Source organism: Brassica oleracea, chromosome C8, assembly GCF_000695525.1.
Source record: "Brassica oleracea var. oleracea cultivar TO1000 chromosome C8, BOL, whole genome shotgun sequence".
In the NCBI taxonomy this organism is placed as follows: Eukaryota; Viridiplantae; Streptophyta; class Magnoliopsida; order Brassicales; family Brassicaceae; genus Brassica; species Brassica oleracea.
The window spans coordinates 41,402,043-41,429,175 of NC_027755.1; the positions used below are offsets into that span (position 1 = coordinate 41,402,043).

The 27,133-nt window shown below is 33.6% G+C and overlaps 4 protein-coding genes across 4 annotated transcripts; 2 read left to right on the top strand and 2 right to left on the bottom strand.

Moving 5' to 3' along the window:
- The first annotated feature begins 4,475 nt into the window (after positions 1 to 4,475).
- Positions 4,476 to 6,207, top strand: LOC106312206. Its single transcript, XM_013749625.1, has 2 exons — positions 4,476 to 5,082; positions 5,202 to 6,207. The coding sequence occupies exons 1-2, from the start codon at positions 4,651 to 4,653 to the stop codon at positions 5,262 to 5,264; spliced, it is 495 nt and encodes a 164-aa protein (XP_013605079.1). The 5' UTR covers positions 4,476 to 4,650; the 3' UTR covers positions 5,265 to 6,207.
- Positions 6,208 to 6,942: 735 nt separating this feature from the next.
- Positions 6,943 to 10,443, bottom strand: LOC106312205 (CBL-interacting serine/threonine-protein kinase 9-like). Its single transcript, XM_013749624.1, has 14 exons — positions 10,020 to 10,443; positions 9,548 to 9,610; positions 9,376 to 9,447; positions 8,974 to 9,081; positions 8,810 to 8,890; positions 8,647 to 8,700; positions 8,334 to 8,459; positions 8,164 to 8,253; positions 7,950 to 8,075; positions 7,771 to 7,872; positions 7,562 to 7,678; positions 7,422 to 7,478; positions 7,251 to 7,325; positions 6,943 to 7,166 (listed from the first exon to the last, which is right to left on the bottom strand). Exons 1-14 carry the CDS (start codon positions 10,206 to 10,208, stop codon positions 7,089 to 7,091), a joined length of 1,338 nt encoding a protein of 445 aa, XP_013605078.1. The 5' UTR covers positions 10,209 to 10,443; the 3' UTR covers positions 6,943 to 7,088.
- A 5,644-nt stretch (positions 10,444 to 16,087) lies between these two features.
- On the top strand, positions 16,088 to 17,620 carry LOC106309598 (GRF1-interacting factor 2-like). Its single transcript, XM_013746653.1, has 5 exons — positions 16,088 to 16,320; positions 16,619 to 16,695; positions 16,768 to 16,876; positions 16,951 to 17,239; positions 17,364 to 17,620. Exons 1-5 carry the CDS (start codon positions 16,231 to 16,233, stop codon positions 17,423 to 17,425), a joined length of 627 nt encoding a protein of 208 aa, XP_013602107.1. The 5' UTR covers positions 16,088 to 16,230; the 3' UTR covers positions 17,426 to 17,620.
- A 6,344-nt stretch (positions 17,621 to 23,964) lies between these two features.
- Positions 23,965 to 25,901, bottom strand: LOC106310151 (cytochrome P450 78A6-like). Its single transcript, XM_013747360.1, has 2 exons — positions 24,863 to 25,901; positions 23,965 to 24,775 (listed from the first exon to the last, which is right to left on the bottom strand). Exons 1-2 carry the CDS (start codon positions 25,853 to 25,855, stop codon positions 24,149 to 24,151), a joined length of 1,620 nt encoding a protein of 539 aa, XP_013602814.1. The 5' UTR covers positions 25,856 to 25,901; the 3' UTR covers positions 23,965 to 24,148.
- Positions 25,902 to 27,133: the final 1,232 nt, after the last annotated feature.

Below are 27,133 nucleotides of genomic sequence, written 5' to 3' on the forward strand. Positions count from 1 at the left end.
ACGAAAGTTTGGTCTAATTCGTGGTTATCCAGCTCCGAGGATATGAGGATTCTTGGCCCACCAAGAGAGATCGACAGAGACCTTGTTGTTGCAGACCTTATGATTAGAGGTTCAAATGAGTGGAATCACACAAAGATCGAAGCAACATGCCCGCAGGTAGCTCACCTAATCTATCTGATCCGCCCAAGCGCCCATAATATGGAGGATATATTTTGCTGGCATGGATCTAAGGATGGTATATATAGTGTACGCTCTGGCTACTACTCCTTGATAGAAGACACCAGAGGACAAGCCCATCAGTTACCTATGGCCCCCTTTAATTAGAGCAAAGCTATCTGGGCAGTGGATACATCGCCAAAACTCAAGCTGTTTCTCTGGAAATTAGCGCAAGGAGCTCTCCCGCTTGGAGCAAACCTACAAGCAAGAGGCATGATGACTAACACCAACTGCCCTCACTGCGGAGGCACTGAAACAGGAGTCCATCTTATCTTCGAATGTCCTTTTGCCCAACAAGTATGGGCCCTAGCCCCCATCAAACCGAACCCGGACTTCACCAGCTCTACCTCAGTTCACAGCGCCCTCACCGCAGCCTCGAGACTGGTCTGTCTTCCCCCTTCGGGTATTGCATCTGATTTCTTCTCTTGGCTATGCTGGAATATCTGGACTGCTAGGAATCGGCTTCTCTTCGAGAACAGAACATCGCCAGCCATCTCTATTGTAACAAACGCCTTATGCAATGCGAGGGAATGGATGCTGGCTCAGGATAAAAAACCCGACTCTCCACCACGAGCTTCTTCCTACCTACCATCTATATCCTTTCCACCGGAGACAGCGCTCTGTAACTCTGACGCAGCTTGGACTACAACCACTAAGCGGGCAGGCCTGGGATGGATTCTAGGCAACACCACTACCTCGCCACAAGTGTCGGGCTCCTCTGCTTCTTCTTTTGTCTCGTCACCACTCCTCGCAGAGGCTTTGGCCCTACGGGAAGCAATCCGTGCAGCACACGCTGCTAACCTCCCTAACGTCTGGATGCGATCCGACTCTCAAGTGCTCGTTAGAGCAGTCAACTCGAAGAAATTTCCAATGGAGCTCTATGGAGTTTTAATGGATATCGAGTATCTATCTTCCCGTTTTATGTTTTTTCTGCTTTCCTTTATTCCGCGAGAGCAGAACTCTGCGGCTGACTCGCTAGCTAAATCTGCACTTTGTATTAAACCGGCCACTCTTCAGGCCTGAACCAAGTTTCTAATATAAAGGTTGTTGTTGATCAAAAAAAAAGCGTGATTAAGTGGGGTTGTTTGGATAGAGTTCTTAGAGCATGATTATTTGGGAGTTCTTAAGGTGGGTTTCTTAGCGGAATATAGGAATCCGCCTCTTAACTTTTAACTAAAAAAATAAAAACTGGCTCTTAAATAAGAGTTTTAAAAACTGGTTCTTAGTTTTTTTAGTTAAAAGTTAAGAGACGAGTTCTTATATTCCGCTAAAAACTTCACCTTAAGAACCCCCCAATAATCATGCTCTTAGTGGAATATAAAAAACCGTCTCTTACCTTTTAACTAAAAAAACTAAGGACCAACTCGTTTTTTATACTCCGCTAAAAATCCTCATTAATCACGCTCTAACAATCAAAAAAATTATTTTGCATGCATGTGACTTAAAAGCATGATTAATGCGGGGTTCTTAAGGTAGAGTTCTTAACATAATATAAGAAACTGTCTTTTAATTTTTAACTAAAAAATCTAAGAACCAGCTCTCCCCATTAATCATGCTCTAAGTTATGAGTATCTTCTGTTTTGCTTATATATATAGTATCTTTCGTACTACGTGTGAAATCATAAGTTACACCATTCGTAGTTTTACCGGAAAAAAAAAGTCTTATTCGTAGCATCTAAGTGCATGATTAACCCATGGTTCTTAGGATAAAATTTTTAGCGGAAGTTAAGAAACAGTTTCTTAACTTCCGCTAAGAACTTCACTCTAAGAACTCCGGATTAATCGTGGTCTAAGAAACATAATAACCCCTTTAACTAAAAAAAATTCCTGTTGATCGATTTTCACGAATAAAAACAAGACATAAATACTCTCACAGATTGGTAAACAGAAAAGAAAAACTAAAGACAAAAGCCGACTACACCGTTTGGATGAATCGTGATTACCGCATGAAACACATGTCGACAGGACGTACCAACTCTCTATCTTCAATACTAGAATGATACATTTCACCAAATGCTATTAATCTAGGTTTATGTCCATGTATATATCATTAATATAATGATATGCAAACAATGGACAATTGATCAGTGAAGAGCTCAAATAGTTTATCACTATGGCTTCGAATGGTACGCAGATCAAGAAAAACGCAGATCAAACCTAAAACACAGATCAAGCAGAATAAATGCAGATCAAGCAGATCATGCAGAACAAATGCAGATCTAACTGGTTAAGCTAATTTATCGAATTAGTGTATTTAACCAAATGTTAAAAATAATTTTGTAAATTAAATATCTAAAACAGAAATACAAATTATTATCAATGATTTTTTTATTAATTTAATAAATACAAAGAAAGTTTAAAACTTATATAAAAGGTAAACACAATTACAACAAAAAAACCGTAAAACAAAAAATATATCATTCTAATAAATATATTGTAACTTAAAAATTATATAAAAATTATTAAAATGACAAAGAGTATTCCTTTTCCCTTTAATTATTTTATAGTCCAAATTAAAATTTAATTAAGATCCAAAGACGTTAATTAGGACAGGACATAAAATCCTTAACCTGAATTTTAAACCGAACCCGAACCGAAAAATTGACTCGTACCAAGTCCAAAATGTAAAACAGTATCTGAATGGGTTTGTATAGGCCTGGACAAAAAAAAAACGGAACTGAAAAATCAAATTGGAACCGAACCGGAATCGGACCAAAACCCTCAAATAACTGAACGGTTCCTATATTTCTATATTCGAAATAACCAAACCGAACCGAGAACCGAATGGGTACCCGAATATATAAAAATATTAATTATATATACATATAATATAACTACATATATATTTTTAATTTAAAGATCTGTTAAAAACATCCGAAAATAGTTGAGAATAACTAAATTATTATAATGTATCCGAACTACCCGAAATTATCAGAAACTATCTAGATAGTTTTATCCGAAATATCCAAAATAATCCGAAATATCTGAAATTCTTACCCGAAAGTGACTGTAAAATAATATTTAAATTAAAATATATGCGAGTAAAATATATATTGTCATATCAAATAATATGCATGAATTCATCAAACTACTTTATATAAAAATATAAAATTACAAACTAATTAAATAGAAGATAAATATGTATATGTTATTTTTAACATCCTAATTTTTTATTCTTTATTTAATGAACTAACTAAAAATACTCCTTGAATTTTTGAATCTTTTTTTTATAGAATACAAATTAATGTGTAAATTCTTTTTACAAAAATTATGTTAAATTTATGAATATGTCAATTAAATATATATAAGTGTTTATAAAAGTATAATAGAATTTTCTGGTTTATAATAAAAGTAAGGAAGTTGGGTGTAGTATTTAAAGAAGAAAAAAAAAGAGAAAATAAACTCATCGGGCACCTGTTTTTGGCCACCTACGTTTTTGCTATGTTTGCAGGAGAACTGTTTATACATTATAATTGATCTGCAAAGCAGTTCAGTACATTTTTTATTATTTAATTTATGTTCTGTATTTTATCGATGAATGGATAATAAAATGCAGATAAGACTGCAGACCAATTCTCCTGTGTTTCTCCTGCTTTTTAAGTGCACTACATTCATAGCCTATACGAGTAATTCTGTATTCTATAAAAAATTAGTAATCGAGGTCAAACTTGATGAGCGTAATAGGAGCCAAAATGTTGTAGTTATAAAACATATATAGACCTCCTAGTGCAATACTCTCTCTCTTCCTCAAAGTAAGATTTTCTAGAGTATGCACGGTTATTAAGAATTTAATAAATATTTATAATTTAATTTATTTTTTACTTTATTATACGCTTTTCAATAACTTTCCACCAATGAAATTTAATCAATTCAAATATTCTCAATTAATATTCCTCAAAAGTATAAAAAAGTACCTTAAAAATATAGAAAATCAATCTTTGTGGAACAAGAAAAAAATCTAAAATATCTTACTTTCGGGAACAGAGGTAAATATCTTATAAAACTACTTAATTTGCGAACTAAAATGGAAAAATGGTAATAATAAATGGTGGACTAGTGCCCATGTGTAGAACATAAACGAACAGTTAATGTTGGGCGGCTTAATACCAACTAACTAGAAACCAGACCGCCATCAATGTATAAATAAATAATATATATACTCCTATCTACATTGTATGAAAAGGACTAACGTAAATAAATGGTCTCTATATAAATAAACGACATCGAATCCATAAAACAAGCTGAAAAGGGTTTGATGCAGTACCATTGCACACTACTATCAGTAAGACCATGTTTATCCCAGATCCTTAACTGGTTTCTTAAGGAAAATAGGTGATTTAATTAAATCAGAATTAATTATAAAGTAGGTTACCGATTCTTAATTGGGGATTTTGGGAACCGATTCTTAATTGGGGATTTTGGGAACCGATTTTAATGGGGTTTCATAAGCACGTATCAGCAAAGAAAAGGCACCAGATTTTTTTTTCTTTTATTTTGTTTCCTTGTCTTCTCTCGGCTTCTCCATCAGAGACGATCGACGACTCTGTCAGTCACCGCGTCTCGTCTGTGTTCTCCGTCAGACCAGCACTCGAAACCCACCATGGAGGACGACAGAGACTCTGTCGGCAAGTCACGCCGTCTCCTCCATCTTCTCTCCGTGAGAAGAGCGATCGAAACCCACGAGGGGCGACGACTCTCTCGGTCGTCGCGGCGGCTCCTCCGTGCTCTCTCGTCTTCTCCCTCAGAACAACGATCGAAACCGATAAAGGAAGCGACTCTGTCGGCAACTCACGGCGACTCCTCCGATATCTCGTGTTCACCGTCAGAAGAGCACAACATGATTTGGACGCTGATTACCTTAATGAGGTGGGAATAGCTTTTACTCTTTCTGTGTTTATTGGTTATGACTGGATATAGTTTTTGTTTTGGATGCTGATTACCTTAATGAGGTGATAATAGTTTTTTGGTGGTTTTCAATTCAACAGGACAACAAGGAACATCTTTCTGCATTGGCTTTGTCTCTACCAGACATAATGGTGACATTATAACTCTTTTGTAGTCATGTTCTTTAAGTTAATTGCGACAGGGAAGTGTGTTTTGAATCTTTTGATCATCTTTTTCTTGTACCATTAACTGATGTTTGTAAACTCAACAGTTGGTATCAAGTTCAGGATGTACAACAAGTGATCCAACAGTTAGTGTGTTTGATATTAGCCAACATTTGGAGTTTTGACTTGTTTGTTACTCAACCTTCGTTTTAGAGTTTGTTTCCTATCTGGGACTCTTGTCCAGTGTTGTCCAGCGTTTGGCTCGTTACAAGATATCAGTTTCTCTGCCTTATCTCAAAAAGCTTGTCTCTTTACGATGATTCACTTACGGGTTTCCACACTCGTGTGGTTTTACGTAATACCCAATCCCAAAGTCCTTACCCTTCTCTTACAATTCTTCTCACTTTGGTCTGAAACTCGACAAAGATTTCACATCGAAGCTCTTTACTTTGTTGACTTCTTTTCTTTCTTCTTCTCTGGTTTATCTTCCACGGAAACAGATCTTTCATCTTTGCAGCATCAAATCGTGACTTCTTGTCATTTTCTTCAGTTTTTTTTTGTATTAGAGATGGCTATGCAAACTGTGAGAGAAAGTCTTCTCTCTGCTCCAGAGATTCCTTGGTCGAATGGCTTTGGATCATTTTGAAAGTGTGCAACCACAACTTCAAAGTTGAAACTGTCGGTGAGGTAAGTGTGGAAACCTTGATATCATTTTAATTCATATCGGCTGGATAGTAGTTAGGTAATAAATACTTGTTAGGTTATGGTTAGAGGATGTGCTTGTGATGAATGCTTGTTATAGTTTTACATTAGAAATGTGTCATGTAAAAAACGAGTGTCTTTGGTCTATCATGTTATGTTTTAACATTCTCTGTTTCTTGTATATGTTTCATTCTCTGTTTAATTTTTTTTTTAAGAAACCCAAAATTAAGAAACTATCATTGTAGCTCAAAAATTAGGTGTTTATTAACTAAGGTCCTTAACTACAATTTATTTATTAAATAGTTAATAAAGTGTACTTAAAAAACCATGTGGGTTTCTAGGGATAAACATGCTCTAAGTACCCTTCAAACTTCAAAGTACCAAATGATTAATTAAGTTATAAAGTTTGACAACTGAAATTAAGAAAAGCAAATCCTTGCATATAACCTTATTTAAGCACCACGGCAAAACGTTACCAATTGTTTTTTTTAATATTTATATAATTTAATCAGGATTGGTATATCATATATGGATATTAATCCATGTAAATGAGGGTTGATTATTAGGGATAACGTACCATACTTCGTAAATTATAAAAGACATTAAATAATATATAAAGAATTATTACCAATCTATTTACCACTTATTTATCACTCGTTGGTTTTAGGTTGAAAATCCATAATAAATTCGAATCTAATTGGCACTGTAATTTCTATCTCTTGTTTTTTTCTTTAGAAAACTTCTACTATCATTATATATTCTTCCATACTTCGATGGATACCGTGTCATTTTAAAGCGTAGCCAATGAAGTGGTTTCAACTGTAATCAAATAGTAGTGAAATTCCCGAGTTTTGACGACGAAAACAATATATTCATAAAAAAAAAAAAAACAATATCTTCATTTTCTGGACTTGACCACTTTTAAGTTGACTCAAAGTGAGCCAAGCCATTTTTTGTGGAAGATTGCATGTGGATATCTCTACGTTTATAGCCCACTACTAGGGGTTTCCTTTATTTTTTGGTTGTCAATCTTTGAAGCTTCATAATACAGTGTCAACCATTCAACTATCTTTCATGATTTATTATATTTTGTTTCGAATAGAACAACTTGCTATTAACTTATTAAGCTTTATGTTCTTCAGGTGCTCCATCAGTATTCCATACTACATCCTTTAATCCAGATGAGAAGTTTTTGTAGAACTGCAAACCAGATTTACATAATCCCAATTAAAAAAATAATTAGAGATGCTAACCGGTCCATGAAGATTAAACTGAAAAACATACCTTGTGAAACTCGAGGGTATCACCGCCGGTTTTCCTAAGCTCTACTACATGCAACGATGGCGCCACTTCAAACACCTGTTAAACCGAATAAATCATTGTATACCAGGTACTGATAAATAAACCCCAACTTTACCGGGACGTTATCATTTCTATTTTATATGTTCTGTTTACCTCTGTAGCAACTGAGAGCTGACCTTTACGACCACTTTTGTCTCCTTTCATTTTTATCTGCGAATTTATATAACAATCTTCAACGAAGCCACAAATAAAATAATTCAATAACACAGACAAAATCAAGAATACGAACAAACCTTGTACTTGTCTTTACGGACGTTGAAGCCTAATGGCTTTGCGGTTTCTTCCATTTTGGACATTATTTCGCTCGCAGGTCGTTGAGAAGTAAACCGTGTCTCTTTCTTCACAAGTTGCTAAAAATTCCATAACCAAAACAATTAGAAAACATATTCATGATTTTATACAAAATAATCCAAAAAATTGCATGTAGTAAAAAGGTTCGTACGGCTTGCTTTTCGAACAAGTTTTCAAGACTGTTTGAGCTAGAGATAAGTTCAAAAGCGTTCATGGATTCTGGTTTCGCCTTCTTCTCTGTTACAAGAGACTCCTATAGTAGCAACATGAAAGAGTTATTATCAGTTGACTAAATACACTGGCTTAACTTAACCGCACTAGAATATGTACCTTGGAGTTACTGAAAGCAGCATCCACATCATCAATGGTTATGTCTTCATCATCTTGATCAAACGACGGTGGCTTGTACCCTTGCTTGAACCATTCATCTTCTAGTAATTCTGCAATACTTATTCTCTGCATTTCGAGGAAACCGTGTTTGGTAAGCTCTTGAACAGTTTAGACCATTTGATCTTTAGTTTACAGCATCACAACTAAGTCTTACGGTTATAGGACTGGGATCAAGAATACGCTTAATGACTTCCTTGGCACCGGGCGAGAACCATGATGGGCAGCTGAACTCAGCTTTGCATATCTGAAGTAAAACCAAAGATGAGATTAGAATAGTACTTACAAAATAGTACAAAGCAGAGGAAGATAAATCTTTTCACGTACACGTTTGTATAATGTCATGAGATTTGGCTCATCAAAAGGCAAGTAACCAGCCATGAGCACAAATAGAATAATACCACAGGACCAGACGTCTGCTGCTGCACCGTCGTAGCCTTTGTCCGACAGAACCTACTCTCAAACCCCCAAAAATGCGGTAGAAGCTTTAATATATATATCCTAATACACTTAGTAAATAATTTTGGTAGATCATTGTATATATTCTAAAATACTTCGTATATTATTTTGGTCGATCATTATATATCCTAAAACACTTAGTATGCTTAGATTTTTAAGTGCTGAAACTTTAGGTATCTACCTCAGGAGCAACATAGTTCGGCGTTCCACAAGCAGTGTGAAGCAAACCATCTCCCTGCATTCAAGAGAATGGTGCTTATAAAAAAACAAAGTGATATGTTGTTCATTTCACAAATTAATTTCCAATTGGCCATGGAATCCAATTGATAAATCAAATGATTTACCCGAACTTGTAGTGAAAACGCGCTTAGCCCAAAATCAGAAACTTTTAAAATCCCATTTGCATCAAGGATAAGATTTTCAGGCTGAAACAAGCAACATATATAGGTTGAGAAACTTGAAAAAATTATGAATATCAGATAAAAGAAGAGCGCAACCAAATAAAGACCTTGAGATCTCTGTGGTAGACCCCTCGACTGTGGCAATAATCCACAGCATTTATGAGCTGATGAAAATAACTCCGAGCTTCATCCTCCTTTAGTTTCCCCTGTTGGGCCTATTGTATGGTTCAAATCCAAGAATTGCATTAGTATAGGAACACAGGAAAACAGATACCATTCGTGGAGAGGAAAAATAAAAGAACGGTAGAAACTCTAAGTTATGGTTTCTTTTAGCGTCTTACAGGTTGGAACTCTATATTTTTAATCTTTCGTGACAACAAAATCTAGCACTCTCTCGGTTATGCTTCAAGATTTAATTTAAATGACAAACTTATTCAAAAACGTGAGAAGTCAGAACTTGCAGCGGCAAAGATCAAACAGGGTGGAAGAGTAATGGATCGGTGTCTTACGATTTTATCAAATAGTTCACCTCCGTTGACCAGCTCAAGAACAATATAGATCTTAGTTTTGCTCGCCATAACCTGCCCACACCATCACCACACAGAGAGGGTTTACACGGTAAGGTTATTAACACATATCGAGAGGTCAAATAAGATTAAAAGTTTATTAGCTTTTTCTTACCTCAATGATTTCGACCACATTTGGATGTTTAATCAGTTTCATTGTAGCTATTTCTCTTTTAAGCTGCACCAAGAAAAATAGACGTATATATCTTCAAGATCTTGGTCATAACACTATTTTTTCCTCCGATATAAGAACCAATTTAAAAAGAAAGAAAGCTACTCTACTTCAAAACCATATCCATGCCACCATTGTTTTGATCATTGCGTACTACGATAGATTCAAAGATCTCCAAATCCGTATAACTTATAAGCAGAAAACTCCAATATATTCGAATCTATTTATTTATCTGGAGTGTTTGAAAATATTAGTTAAACTTTAGATAATCATTAACCTTCACCACCAACACACATACCTCGGACATGTCCTAATCACGAACTTAAATATAATTATTCACTCGAATATAGGTTAGAAAACAAATCCAAAACACGTGCATGCTTTCGTATTATTAAACACATATTTACGTGCGAACCTGTTCGACCATTTTGTGGCGGAGAATCTTATCTCGGTCGAGAATTTTGATAGCGGCTAGATCTCCAGTGACGGTGTTCCTTGCGTATTTGACCTTAGCGAAGCTTCCTTCGCCTAGAGTTCGTCCCATCTCGTAGTTCCCCACTCGCGTCCGGCTTGCCGGCGTTGTCTTCTTTCTACTCCCGCTCATTTTCTTCTTTCTTCGCTTATGTTAAGAAACTCACAATATATCCGTAGGAATAGTAGAGGCTTTAACGTTTCAGATCTCAAAAAGACTAAACAAATCTCAACGGGACGATTCTTTCTCCCTCTCTATTTCTAGTGGATAGATGGATGGTGGGAATATAAACGGACGAGCGAGAGAGGTAATAGGGAGAGTGGGATTCACGAGCGGTATCTAGGTCCCACATGCAAAACATTGTTCTCTGTTCCGCGTCCTTCCCGTGTATGGGACCTATGGACACTCTCATTCCTCCCTATGAAACTTCCTTCTTTGTTTTTTTTGGGGTGTGTTTTGTGAGGCTCAGACATTCTGAATTTTGGATTACATATGGAAGTTATTTTATTTTTAATATATGTGGATATGGTGTATTTTGTGAGGCTCAGACACTAATCTTTTCCATGTTCTTTTTTATTTATTTTTTTGCTTCATAGCATTCTGAATTTCAACGTCCAATGTTCTTTTTGTAAGAGTTTTTTTGTCAATTATTTCTATACATTAGATCAAATTTGATTGGTAAAGCTGCAATTTCTACAACTTCTTTTTTAAATGCAAACATTTATGTTATGGTCATAGATTTGATTCCTATACAAGAATGTTAATATAAAAATATATAGATGATTGAAGTATGTTGATCTTTCCATGTCAGTAAAGGCAACTGTGAACCTCACATTCACATAAATCCATCCTGATAAAATCAGATGACACAGAATGTGATAATGTTTTATTTCTCTTATTTTTATTTTTCAAAAAGTTTCTTCTTTATCTTTATTTATCTTCTATATTCGTTTGAATTTTTTTAATTGTAAATTTAAAATATAGCAAAAAAACGCAGAAAAGAGTAACAGGCTGTAGATTAGTATATTGCATATCTAATAATAATACCGATATAATAGTTTTCTAAATTTTTTTACGTCTTAGAAAGATAAATAATTCACAGTACTTAAAAAGAAGAAGAAATAATACAGAGTAAACCCCTCATCCAATAATTGAGTATTTTTAGGTTCTTATGTTTTTTTTCTTCTCAAAGTCGGTACAATAATATCACGTCACCATCATCACATGAAAGCCATTGCATTTGGTTATCAAATTGAACTTCTTCAATCCAAGTTTTAGTTTAATTTAAAAACAATATTTGGTTTTTTGCACTAGACCGGACATATACCCTGTTACTAACTTGTTAGAAAAAGACACCATGTTACTAACTCTTGGCCCATATAAACAGGCCATTAACAGTTTCGTAGGTTGAAATTTAGGGCCGAATAAAAAAGATTATACTTGCAAGTGCAATATGTTAAGGGGAAAAAACGAAAACTGTGGGTGATTCTTAAAAAAACGTTTGTATGAAATTCTTTATTGAAAATATCGATATCCTTAGTTGGAATTGATATTTAGTTGGAATCCTACTCTATGATTTTATTTTCCATTAAAAGTTTTGCATGTTTAGTGTGTTCTTGTATATATATTACAAATAAAAATGTCAGACTAGACAAAACAAAGAGATAATACAAGTGGTCGAAGGACCTAACCGTTTACTCACACAGTTTGCTTCCGAGTTTACTACTTACATTTTTAGTAATGAAGTTAGATATTCTTCTATATAAAAAAACAATTACCTATACACCTAACCATATTTCAACCAATAGAAAAATAAATTACTGAATAAAATTAATAAATTTTGCATTGAAAATCGAAAACGACATTTATTTTGTAACGAAACAATTTCTCTACAACGACACTTAATATGAAACGGAATGAGTAAATCACAAGTTAATTGTTCTGCCACTGCTCGTCTAGACATACCATAATTGTAAGAAAAAAAATCAAAATTTTCGTGTATTCTTTTGAAATTTAATTTCATTTCATAATTTCAAAAAGACTTCACTAACTAATAGTATTTTGTTATTTCATATTTGATATTTTTTTAAAAAAGAAGCAAAATATTGTCAAGTTATATTACTTTTTTAAAAGAAAAAAAATAAAAAAATAAAAAAAAATAGTAGTAAATACAAAAAAAAAAATTGTCAGCAAAACACTAAATCCTAAATCCTAAACCCTAAACCCCTCTTGGATAAATCCTAGATTCTAAATAAAAAACATTAAACACTAAAACACTCAAGGGTTTAGGGTTTAGAGTTTAGTGTTTTTGATTTAGAGTTTATGATTTATCTAAGGGTTTAGGATTTATCCAAAGATTTAGAGTTTTGGGTTTAGTGTTTTGTTGACAACCTTTTTTTTTTTTAAATTCGTTTTTTATATATTATTTTTATTTATTTTTAAATTTTATTTTGAAAAAATAATATAATTTGCCAAGTTATTTGGTTTCCTTAATTAAAAGATACTAGATTTAAAATGATAATTTTCTATTGGTTGGTGAACCTAAAGGTTCACCCTAGGGGGTGAACCCAAGAATAACTCAGATATTCATACGTATAAATAATAGAACCGGCTCAGATTGTGTTTCTTATTTTGAAAAAAGACCTAACGTGTCAATAAGATTTTATAAAGCGCATATATAATGCCTTCAAATTATATTGTGCATGTAAAAATACGTAACTCTACTTGCACCACACGGCACTGTGTTCGCCCTTCCTCTCTCACGTTTCTTTTCGCCTCGTAACAGAAATTATAACTTGGAGCATATAATAAAAATACCTCAAATAATATTAAAATTTTAAAAATGTTTTCCAAAATCCTTAGTTTTCTGTATTCTGTAGAAGCTAAACATAATACGTGTTAGAAGTGCATTTTATTGAATATATACATTGACCAAACTAAACCGGGGTTTTACGTCGATAATATCCAAACGAGTTTTTGGTACCGTTTACTAAATCAAAGAAAGAAGACATAAACCCCTTTTTAAATAGAGCCAATTGCGAAGATAAACTTTGTAAAATATGAAAGATCCACCGGTGCCACACCTCTCTATTACCTGATCGGTCCGCCCCTGGTTGTACCTGCCTCAAAAATAGGTGTAAATATCCAATCGAGTTTTAGGTAACATTTACTAAAACAAAGAAAAGAAGAAATAAAAAATAGAGCCAAAGAAAAATTGACGCAAACCATATGATCATCGGGTCTGAATTTGAAATTATAATTTTCTAAACCAGCATACACGAACTGAAACACGACTGTATATATATACTTATACACTCTAAAAAATATTACAGCTATCGTCATCTCACCTCTTTCCTTTCACTTCACCTAGAAAATGAAACACGGAAGCAACACGAACACGAATATGAAGAAGACAGATGAGAAGACTTGGAAGGAGAAGAAGAAGAGTATGTCGTCAATGGTGTTCTTATTATACTCAGTGATCGTGGTTATATTCGCAGGATTATTTCTAACATATTGGGTTTACAAATACCATCCCACAAATTCTAATCTTTGGATGGTTCCTGTGGGACTCATCTTCCTCGTCACTCCTGCCTTCCTCTCCATCTCCGTTTTGGTCTCCGATCTATGCGACGACGACGGTGACGGCGTGAATCATGACCTAAATCAAATCAAGATCGTGATATAAAACCAAACGTTTGACTTTTTCGTTAAACTGTGGTTAATAATTTGGAATTAAATGATATATTATCAATTAATATCAACTAGAATATTTATGTATGTTTTTAAGGTTTTTTCTTTGTGATCAACATATCTCATCTATTAAATCTAATTTATTAAAAGGGGAATACAAATAGAAAATACCCCTGAGTTTTCCTCAATAATTACATACTTATGCCATTGGATTAAAACACAGTAGTTTTATTAAAGGTATTAAACCTAAACAGAGAGATTTCATTAAAGGTATTTATATAAATCGTTCGTAAACATATCAATCACAGCTAAGCCGGAAAATTAAGTCACCATTGACTCACTTTGTTGAAGTTAAAAAAGTCTGCCGCCGAAGCGGTTCCAACATCAGATGCTTCGGAAACGATATCTTAACTGTGAGGCTTACCGGCACGTCAATACGTTTGATTGATTGATGAGATAACTACCATGGAAGATGGCATCATTCCTTCCTTCATAGGTATTTCATCAATCATTCCTCTGTTTTTTTTTAATCTTAAGATCTGAGATATGGTATCACTGAGCTTGATTACGTCGTGTTTGGCACTATAGGAAAGACGAAGCAAAAAAAAATGTGTGTGAAATTTCACTTGCTTTTATTCTCAAGTGTTTTTATTTGGTAAAGTTCTTTCTTTTTGGCATTGTCAGAATCCATTAGGTACAGTCGCTATTGAGGTTTGTTTGTTCCGAAGAACAAATTATGCTGGTAGTCAGAGCTGTAAGCATGGAAGTAGTTACATTTACAAGGAGAAACAATGCTAAACATGTGATTATGCAATGATTTAATAAGTTTCATCTCTCGCGGAAACGAGTAAGCATCTCATTCTCAATACTCTGCTTAAGTTCTGGAAGTATTTTCATACTATATGGTTGCTCTTTGTTAGTTATAGGATCTATCTTAACAGTTAAGTTGGTTATTAGAATGTATTAATGTGCTGAATCTTTCTTTATGGCCGTAGAGTAAGTTTTCATCTTTGTTTGTTTGTTTTAAAGGGCTGTCTTATTCGAAATTTTAAGTTGAAGGAATATAGTCAAAGTATATCAGCTTGATGTTTCAAGTTCCTCTTTAATGTTGCAGTGTCTGTCTTCCTAAGTTCATGATTTTCTGTAAGAAGTCATACGACGGAAAACACCCCCAATCTCTGTATGCTATGTTCTTTAGCAGTCTGAACATGGTAATTGTATTGCTTGTGGTACAAGTTAAGGTAGACATGATGGACTCTGAGTCATTCTTTTCCAAATAGGTATTGTCTTAGAATATGACACTCTTTCTTTTATCCACTTTGTTTTTGTTCTTTTCAGAATTATTATACTAAAGTTTCAGCTCAAAACTGTTTCCGGCTAGCAATTGATCAACATGGCTGCTGCATACGTCAACAATGAATTGGTATTGTTCATCAGGTGCAACATGTGGTAGAGCTGAAAGACCTGAAAGTAACATTTTTGCTCGTGCAACAGTTGTGAGGGAACTATGTACACTTCTTCCGTCACATATACGCAGAGGTAGCTCTAAATATCTGTTAGTTGATGGTGAACCCTTTTGCTTTTCATGTCCTTAGAAGGTTAAGCTTTTTTTTTCCCCAAAAAGATACACGGGCATTCAGGTTAAAATATCTACTATAGACAAAATATGATGTACCAAATTTTTAATGATAACAAAATAGCCCAATTCAATAATTTAAATTACGTTGGCTAAATAAAATTTGAAAAAAGCTGTATTTGTTTTTGAATTTTTTTTTCGTAACTTGCTTTTATTATTTTTTATGTTTCTGTCTAAATAATGTATTTTTCAAAAAATATTCAACTTTAAATCCCAATATTAATAGTATAATTTCATAAAACCCACAAAAAAGAAACTATAATATTTCACAATTTAATTTTTACTTTACGAAGTAAAATGAATAAAATCACAATAAAAGAAAAATATAATCTCATAGTTCATAAATAGACGTTAAAGACATTGAGCAAAATACACAACTGTCAAAATTTATGAATCTATAACAAGAACATAAACATGAACAAACATCCGTGCGAGCGCACCGGTCAAAGTATAGTGTTTTTAAGGTTTAAGCGAATAAATTACCAGCTTTTTCCGACAAACCAGTTCAGTTCATACTTGTGCCGTTGTTGTTACTTGTGTATGAAAAATAAATATCAAGGACCTTTAGCTGGGCCAGCAGGCAGAAGCAAATGTAATTTGTTCGGTAGCCCATGGGCCTTAGAGGTTGAATCTCAAGGCCCAAAAGGGTCTTGCTATATTAGTTTATTTATTGAAAAAGGAAAGTGGAGACATTTTTGGTAATAAAATCGCAGGAGAGCCCCTTCTCTCTAGAGGAATCCAAGTGAAGGATAATCTTTATAATAATTGCTGAAGAGTCATTTCGTTTGCGCTTCATCTCGAGGGTTTTTGGGGGATTGGGCGAAGATGCAGCAGCAGCAGCAGCAGCCTCCGCAAATGTTTCCGATGGCTCCTTCGATGCCGCCAACTAACATCACCACCGAACAGATCCAAAAGGTTTCTTCCTTCCTTCAGTTCTCTCTCTCTGTCTTTAATTGAGTTAGTTAAATCAATTGTCTTCTTGTGATTCGAGTCAATTAATTTGTCTGAAAGTATCCATCTTTGGAGCTTTCTTCGTCAAATTATTACTCAGATAGGAGGAATCTATTTACAAAAGCTGGGTCTTCCCTTGGTGCTTTGATATGATTATTGAACTTTAGAATTAGATTTTGGACATTGATGAGGTTAGATGCCTTGGTGGGTTTTGTTGTTGTGTTTTTATACTTCATCTCTCCTTGTCTTTAATTAAATTCAGTACCTTGAGGAGAACAAGAAGCTGATAATGGCAATCATGGAAAATCAGAATCTTGGCAAGCTTGCAGAGTGTGCACAGTAAGTCTCTCTCTATCTCCTTTGTGTATCTCTTTCTTCAACAGTAATGGAATCTGAAAATGATACTTTCAGGTACCAAGCTCTTCTCCAGAAGAACTTAATGTACCTCGCTGCTATTGCTGATGCTCAACCTCCTCCATCTACCGCTGGAGCTACACCACCACCAGCTATGGCTTCCCAGGTTCGTTGTCTTTGATAAAAAGTCATTTGGAATCATCATTAACATAGTATATCTGATTACTTTACTGCTGTTAGATGGGGGCACCGCATCCTGGGATGCAACCGCCGAGCTACTTTATGCAACACCCACAAGCTTCAGGGATGGCTCAACAAGCACCACCCGCTGGTATCTTCCCTCCGAGAGGTCCTTTGCAGTTTGGTAGCCCACACCAGCTTCAGGATCCGCAACAGCAGCATATGCATCAACAGGCTATGCAAGGACACATGGGGATGCGACCAATGGCTATCAACAACAACAATGGGATGCAGCATCAGATGCAGCAACAACAACCAGAAACCTCTCTTGGAGGAACCGCTGCAAACGGTAACCCTTTGCGTTTATGACAATTCTCAATCATTATCATTGAATGGATTGGTTATTTATCTTTCTTATTATGTTGTAGCTTCATGTAGTTTACTCACATAATCGTTTCTTTCTTGACTGACAGTGGGGCTTAGAGGTGGAAAGCAAGATGGAGCAGATGGACAAGGAAAAGATGATGGCAAATGAAAAGATCCAAAGAAGCGTTGTTGCATTGTTTATAACTAGGAGGACTTGTGCTTTCTTATGAGACGACTCAAAAATGTCTTTTGCATTAGTTAATTTTCTTGAGTTACAACAGAATATAGACTGTGGTTCCACAGTCCGTGTTGTAATGGTATTTGTATTATCTAGTTCAAGTTCGGATTTGGTTTAGAATATATATATTTCATTGTTCTTCTTATGCTGATAATCATTGATTTTCATGCCGACGAATTCCTGAATCCTGATGGCTAATTGTATTCATGACCGGAGCAACAGCTGGCTAAGCTTTGGACTTTCACCATTCTTTGTTAGAGACAGTTTCTGGAGTAATCACCAGAGGGTTTTTAAAAGAAACTTATTAAGATCGTATCTAAGTTATGATGAAATTAGCTCCAAATTGATGTTAATGTTACAATATGGTAATTTGAACACTCGAATAATTCCTAGTTTGCAATTTTCTTTTTTGAAATGCTATTTTGTCAAACATTTGCCATTGGAGAATCGTTGATATTGTCAATTAAAATATCTTTGATTTAAATTACACATGAAGAAACATCCAAACTATTTTTTCTTAAAAAAATAGTAGCCGAAAGAAACAAACAAAACTTTTGGTCTTGCTCGAGTTCACACCTTATTATTATCTTATATTTTATATATTAAAACAGAATTCACAATCTTGATTAATTCATGTGTGATTTTTTTTTAAAATGGACCCAATGGACATATTACTAAGAAGTCATGTTACATTTAATCTCTAATTTTATCATTAAAATTTTGGGCCTACAAAATTTTTTTATTGGGCTATCAATAATTGGATTTAAACAATAGATGATCCATTCGATTTATAGATAATATAAATTAAATAGATATAATTTAATGTTGTAATACTATACCTTCATATGTTAATTATTTAAATATTTGTCGATGTTAACTTTTAAAATTATAAAAAAAAAATTTAAATAACAAAAATCACATTATCTAACAATGATTAATCTTTACTACCTTAAACCAATGAAAACAAATTTTAAACTATATAGTTTATTTTAAAAATTAAACAAAAACTAAATGTTTAATTATTTACTCGATAATATAAATCTATGAAGCGAAAATTTTAATTTTAAATAACTTTCTAAATTTGTGAAATGTTACAATATCTTTGAATATGACAATAAAACAATATTTTACTAATCTTTATAGATATAGTTATGATTCTAATAATGAAACAATAATCCGAAAATATATATATAGAAGAAGATACAAATACTTGTGAAAGTCTAAAACAATCTATTTAATGAAAAAATATACCGTAAACTTATTATGTTTTAAAAATTGATAGACACATAGATTATGATATATACCAATTTAGAATTGAAAACAAAATATTTACATAAAAGTAAATGAAAACAAAAATCCGCGCAGTTGCACGGATCGAGGTCTAGTTAATTATTATAGTCAAAAGTAAATTGTAAGGGATTTTATTTAATATACAAGATAGATCTATCAATCTAGTTATCATCAATTGATTTTAGGTTGGAAATTCATCATTCTTAACAATTATTACTTCTTTTGTTAATCGTAGTTATAATATCACGTACATAATCAGTAAACTGGTAGTTTTGTTTCTTTAAATGAAGATTCAACTTTTCCTTCTAATAATTTTGCTTTATTCATATTCAAAAATCAGCCAGAAAAATTAGAAAACATTGATCTAAGATAAGAATGTAACAACGAAAGTCTGCTTTTTCAACTCATATATTAACAAAGAAATCGGCATGTGGTAGTGAAAAACAAAGAAACTACAACAAAAAATAGCGGTCTAACTTAGATATTTGATAGTGTACATATGCTTCAATCCTTTACATATGACATTCGTATATAAATACATATGAAAAATTGTTTTTTTTCAAAATACATAAATAATACTATATAGAAATTCAAAGATACGAAACAAAAGCCAAGAAAAGGGGAATCGACAATGTGTAGAACTCTTAATAGTAACTTTGCAAGTAATTAGCAAAGCTAGGAGTTAATAATATCTGGTGATCAAGGCAATAACATGTTAGGGGGGATGAAGCCTGGTCCGAGAATACTCTCTATACATATTATATATGATCGATCACTTGTATCAACATATATATGTACGTGTGTATATATAATATCCTCGGTCCAGACAACATTCCCCTCAACTGAAATAGCTTAACTCTCATGATAATAGTCACAATATTTAGCAGATTCTCAAATTTTGTTCTAGAGAGAGAAAAAAAGAGGAGGGAGAGAGAGAGAGAGAGAGAGAGAGGTGGGTGAATGGTGATGATGGTGTTATGATGAGGGAATGATGAGTGGCGGAGGAGAAGGCCTTTTAATAAGACACAACAGAAACAGGTCGTCATTCCTAAACCCTAGCTTTCAAAAAGGAAATACTATTATAAATATCAAAGCAGTAAATGCATATATTTTTGAATATACACACGTTTTACTATGCAAAAAAATAAATTTACTTTCGCTTAAGTATACCGATTCTGATTAATATAACTAATTGATGGACTAGCGTACTATTTTCCTGATTCTGATTATGTTTGCAAAATTAAATATCATTGTGACGACAAAATTTCATAGCTGAGTAAACTATTTTCTTATTTATTTATTTTTCTAAATTTACTGTTTTCCTAGATTAATCCTTTTTTCCTTAAATTCGACTAGTATTTATAATAATTATGAAAGTATAAACCGTCTCTTCTTAAAGGTAAGTGCTAGCTGGTTTATCATGTAATTATTCGATATTTAAAAACTGGAATTAATGTCTCTAAAATGTTTTACATGCGCGTAGTTAATTAAGAGGGATAATCTAAGTTAATTTTTAGACTTGAATTGCGAAATATAATTGTATACGTGCATATATATAGGCGATATTGTATATTGAATTGCGAAGTAAAGAAGGCAAGGGAAGTTAGTCAGAAGAGTAGTTGGGTAAATGAGAATGACCAGTTAGGAAACCAAATATTTACAATTTAATTTTGTATCACTTTATAGGTACCCTACCAACTTCATTAATTGTAAACATTTTGAAAATTTGAAATATAAAACCATTAGTTTTAAATTTTTAATTAAGTGTTTTGAATTAAGTACGGTTTAATTATATGTGCAATACAATAAGTAGAATTAGGTTTAAGCTAGTTGGACGTATTCGGAGAGTTGTTTACTACGTGAAGACATGTTGTTGTTCCTATATGGCGTGGGTATTTTTCACTAAAATATCATTATATCCTCAAATTTGATTAGTTTACCAGTACCATCTAAACCATATATATCCATGTGCTAAACATCATTTATGCATTAAGCCATCTTGTGAAGAGTGAGTTAAATTAACTATTTAACAATTAAGCGTAAATATAATGATCAATGCCAAACGGAGAGGACGATATGGATATCATATATATATATATATATATATATATATATATATATTATATCCTGATTAACAGTGAAGACTATATGCGTTGGTTGCTCCGTTGATCAGGATTTGGACGTTCTTCTTTTCTTACTCTCGTCTCATTTGCGTCATTGATATTCTAATAAGAAATATTTATTTATGTAGTGACGGTTCATATCAATACATACACGAAATATTCGACCAGACTGCGATTGCTCATGTATCAATTGATCAATAATTTTTTAATGGTCATGGACTCATGATTAAGAAAAATCCAATGAAATATTTCAACAATACTTGGTTCAGATTTCTTATTGTTGTTATAGAAAAAATTATAGTCTTTACCCGAAGTTTATTGCTATTCAAGCATATATACGTTCTGAGACATATTATATTTAGTAGAAGTATTTATTTCGACGGAGAATACAGGTCTGGCTACGACTTTATCTATGTAGCATTGTAATTAGGAACGTAATAAATATAAAGGGCAGTCATGCTTTGAGGCATGTTTGTCTCGTAGCTCTTCACCAGCTATATGAGTCTATAATGGCATTCATTTAATAATTGTATATCCAGTGCAGGCACTAAAGTTCATTGTGTTAACAAAAAAGTTCATTTAGGAAAACATCAAGATTAGACCCTCACTGTGCATTTTGGCTAATATATAATCTACAGTTGAACGATTGGTCCCTCACCAAAAAAACTAACGACCCGTATGAGGTTTAAAAGTCTAAATCCAGAGAAAATTTATTTGGAATAGTAAATTAATTTTGTAATATACAAATAACACTTGGTTCTAATATTTTTTTTCTTTGTTTAATGTGAATATATAAGAGGAAAAGGATGATCCTGCTTGAAATTTAAAGAACAATATAAATAGCTTTTTTTGGTCGACAATATAAATAGCTTTGCTATTGAAAATTTATATAGCATATAGCCTTTTCGAGACCTCTTATAAATCTTGTCTATGTATCACGTCACGGGAAATTGTATTCTGATTTGACTTTTCGAGACCTCTTATAAATCTGACTGAGCAAGTTTGACCAACAGTTGTAAACACACAAAAGTTTTTAATTCCAAATAGTTTGTGGTAGCATACAGATTTTTTTCTTTCAAAAGCATACAAAATAAGTTTTTCTTTGTTTTTATTTTTATTTTTGTTTTTGTTTTTTGTTTTTGTTTTGAAGGGGGAGAAGTTGTTTGTTTGAGAAAGACAAAAGAAGTCACTACTGTATTCTTCATGCTCAATGTCAATTTGTAAGCAAAAAAAAGAGTCAATTTGTAAGCGAGTGCAAATGAGAATATATGACTTAATGACACATTTTGGTTCAAACTATTTCATATTTGCATTAGCTAGTCTAATTAACATGAGACTATTGTAATTTTCTTGTTAACTAGCATAGAAAAATTAACATGCAAACTATTTTCATTAGTCTAATTTATACTCTTTTATTAGTTTATGTGATGCATTCACGGTATAGAATACTCATGGCTAAATTTATATAGCTTTTTACTAAATAATATATAAGCTTATAGTTTCTGCCATTTTTCACATACGATGGTATTTTTTGTTTTTTACACTGAATATTTCATTTTATTGAGAGAAATTAGGGGAGAGAGATCATCAACACCCAACCAGCTGTTCAAAGACAAAAATTAAGTTGAAATGCAAAAACAGCATTATGATATGGAAAATAGTTATGGTAATTTTTTGGTTAAAATTCTTCCATGTGAAATTTGAAAGCAAGAAGCCCATATGTAATAAAGAGCATAACTTATTTCTAATTGGACGTATAGGGAGATTATGAAAAAGGAAACTGGGCTTTATCCTATTTCAGTTGGGGATGAACCAGTCGAGAAAAAAACCTAATTCGGTTAGGACTACCGTACCAACTGCTGATTCGTAAATGAAACCACTGATGGGTGAGGGCCTGAGGGGACAAGATCGGTGTTACCAAAACACTTGAGAGCGTCAGTAGAGAAACGATTCGCAATAGAATATGTTTAAACAGATACTACTATTCTCTAATTTCTAAAGCGAAATGATTAACATTTAACAACATGAATCACACAAAACCAATATAGTGAGTCTCGAACGATTCGAAGTTCAATGAATCATTCATTCCCATTATTTGGTTGAAAGTTAATTTGAATAATACGTTGAAATTTCAAACAAATTGCATTCTTAATAATAAATTTTTTTGACTGAATTTTTCATTCTCATAATAATTTTTAAACCAAAAACATGTAGTTTCCAAAATGTTTAGATATATAAAACAAACTGATGTAAGAACCCTAACGCATTGGTCAGAAACTAAACAATAATGGTTGACGTTCATAAGTGATAAGTCCATAACACAAGTTGATGACATCACGCTATCGAACAGTCAGAAACCAGTCATAAACACTAACTGAATTGAATACTCGACGATGACACCTATTATATTAATAGGTATAATTAACGAGCATAGCTCAACCAGATGCTTTGTTTCATTAGATAAAATCGTTATATCTCTTGACTGATAAGAAATTTCCTAGCAAGTTAAGGATGTCTAGACGATTCGGAGTAGGATTTAATTAAATACTCTCTCTATTTAATTATAAGTGTCGTTTTAGATTTCGGCACACGGATTAATGAAATAATTAATTTTGTACATTTCCTATAAAAAACACTATTACCTATACACCTAACCATATTTCAACCAATAGAAAAATAAATTTTGCATAAAATTAATAAATTTTGCATTGAAAATCGAAAACGACACTTATTTTGTAACGAAAAAAATTATCTAAAACGACACTTAATATGGAACGGAGGGAGTACGAAGAAGTTAACTGATAAGCTAACTCGATCCACACGCAAAGTGTAGTATACTTTATTTTAGCTAAGTGGAATGATTCCTAGGATGATATTTTAAGAATAACAGACTTAAGTTGTGATTTTACATAAACCACTAATTAATACCAACGATAAACAAAAACAAAAATTGTACTGGTTCATCACCGATAAACACAAATGATTCGAAGTCCAAATAGGGTTAATAATTAACAACAATAGACTATTATATACGCATCATTATTACGTAAACACACATGCAGCATATGGTATTTTATTTCATATAATACAAGTACATAATATATTCTACTCAAGCTATAAAATATGGGCGAATCTATATATTTCGCTCTTTGAATACATATATTTGTTTTTTAGAGTTTTATTTAATATACATGATTTTTAATGGCCCATAATTTTTGGAAGCATTGACCAAGCCAAAAGCTTATGCTGTCTTACGCCTCGGGCGTACGTCAACGACGAGAGGACAAGCCATCTCGCACGACAGCCTCAAAACCTCGGAGAGATCCGGAGGGTTAGCGTTGACACTTGGAAGCCACTCAAATTCATGCAAGAGCGTCGCAACCCAAAACGTCACTGTCGTAAGTCCCAAGTTCTTTCCCGGACAAACTCTCTTACCTGACCCGAACGGTGCCAACCTCAGATCCGACCCGAAAACAGAGAACTCAGCTTCACCCTCTTTAGCCACGAACCTCTCAGGCTTAAACTCCAAAGGATTCTCCCACACATGCGGGTCACGTGCTATAGCCCACATGTTGACCATCGCGGTTGTCCCAGCCGGCACGTGATATCCGTCTACGGTGGTGTCTGTTATTGACAGACGTGCCCAAGAGAGAAGTGGGCCCGGTGGATGCAGCCTCAAGACTTCTTTAATCATAGCTGTTAGATACGTGAGAGATGGAAGGTCAGACTCGTCAACGGCTCTGGATCTGCCAACCACTTGGTCAAGCTCATCGTGGACCGTTGATTGAACTTTAGGATGCATCACAATCCTCGCTAGCACCCACTCCATCAAAACAGCCACCGTGTCCGTGCCCCTAAATATCATTTCCTAACGGGACCAAATATTTTAAACATTAATATTCATTAATCTTGATTTTCTGTATATTTTTGATAATATAAACCAACTTATACTTACCCAAAGAACAGCAACCATATCAGATTCTGATAATTTTTCGGAACCTTGAAGAGAATGTAACACGTCCAGAAAATTACACGTAGCAGTCCGGTGTTCATGGATGATTCGGCTCAATAACTGATTTACTTTCGGTACAAGCTGAGAGCAGCTAAACCGGATTTGCTGGAAGTCTAGACCAGCTAACCAAGGAAGATGGTCGGTCCAATTCAGAGTACCGAGAAGATCGTACCCTTCTTCAACCAAACCCTTCAAGTATTCCGATTCCACGTTGTTATTAGTCTCTAATTCATACTCTTTCCCGAAAACTAAACCCATCATGTTGCATAGCGACGCCGTTTTGAGCAAGTCACGCACTCCAAACACGTTTCCAGCGTTACTTGTAAACGCATTCACCATCCGAGTCGCGATCACTCGCCTCTGCTCCTCCGAGCGTTTGATTTGCTTCGGGTTGAAAAGATGGTTCGAACCTAACCGACGTAGCATGCGCCAGTAAGTACCATTTGGAGCAAATCCCATGGCTCGGTTAAACATCAAACCGTAAGCGGTCTCGTCAACAGGCCGGTCAGCAAAAACCGAACTGTTCAATATTTCCTTTGCCACTTCAGGATGACACGTCACTATCACCTTAGTATCACCGAGACTAAACGCCATGAGCCGTTTGGCGTTATTCATCGCAGCCACATCCGCTATGCGCTGATGAGCCACATGGCTTGACCTTAGGCTCATGCTTCCCACGAGGGGAAAGCCTCTTGGACCAGGAATAACATTCTTGTTTTTTCGGTTAAAGTAGGGAGTAAACCGACGAGTGAAGAAGTATCTTCCCCAAGCCGGTCCACCCGGTACAGACCAAAATACGATGCTTAAGGTAAACCAAGTGATGGCTATGGCGACAAGAAAATAAACAAAATGGTCTTGCATGAAAAGATTAAATTTTGATGCAAGAGCAAAGACCCACAAATTTTCTACCTCGGTTCCCATCTTCAGGGAAAACATTATGGATAAACGGTTCTCTAGTTTTTTTTTTCTGTGATATTTTCCGTTTTGGGGGGTTGTGATTTAAGTTTGGGTCGTTGTGAAGCTTTAAATAGACGTGGGAAATGTGAAGATCTTAGCCAATGGCAAATCAAGAGACTACTTTAAACTTAAAAGAATATTTATCAGTCCAAAGTTTCTTTTTGATATACATTTTAAATTTTATTATTTCAAAGTTATTTGTTGGTGCTCAAACGGGTATATGCTAACAAACCAATATGCGCTCGTTGTGATCTATATGCATATGTCATGTTATGTTTGGTACACTCAAATTACTACAATATTTTAATCTAAATAAATATTAAGTGTTGAAGATTATACTCACATCTGTCCTAATTAAACAATTGTCAAACAACAGTATTATCATCTAATGGTCCGCTTTTTAATGTATTATAACTCATGTTTTAAGACTACTCCTGTTTTAATATTGACTAATGAGAAGTATCCTATTTCGGTATTTCCTATAATTTTGCGAGGAAACGCATACGTAGACAATCTGTATATATTACTCCATGTGTTTATATATCCTGCTTTGTATATGGTAATCTGGTAATCTATACTATACTAATAAAATGGACCTTTTGAGGCTCCACAGAGCGTCCACATCAGCGAAAAAAATTTCGCCAGAAAGATGATACGTGGCATAAAATATAGTTTTATATTTTAATATTACTAATTTTCGAAAATTATAAATAATATGTAAACATACAGTATAAAAAATGTAAAAACTACATTAAACATATGTAAAATTACCATTTTTCACTTAAAAAAAAACGGCTTATCTCCATAATGTAGCATTACCTTTTTATAGAAAAAAACAAAAAACATTATATATAATTTCGAAAATAATAAATATATGTAAACATACAACATAAAAAATAGAAATACTACATTAAACATATGTAAGATTACCATTTTACATTTAAAAATAACAATAATATGTAAACATACAACATAAAAAAAAATGGAAAAACTACATTAAACATATGTAAGATTACCATTTTCACTAAAAAAAGACGGCTTATCTCCATAATGTAATATTACTATTTTGTAAAAAAACATTATATATAATTTCAAAAATAATAAATAATATGTAAACATACAACATAAAAAATAGAAATACTACATTAAACATATGTAAGATTACCATTTTACATTTTTAATTTTAAAAAATAATATGTAAACATACAACATAAAAAATAGAAAAACTACATTAAACATATGTAAGATTACCATTTT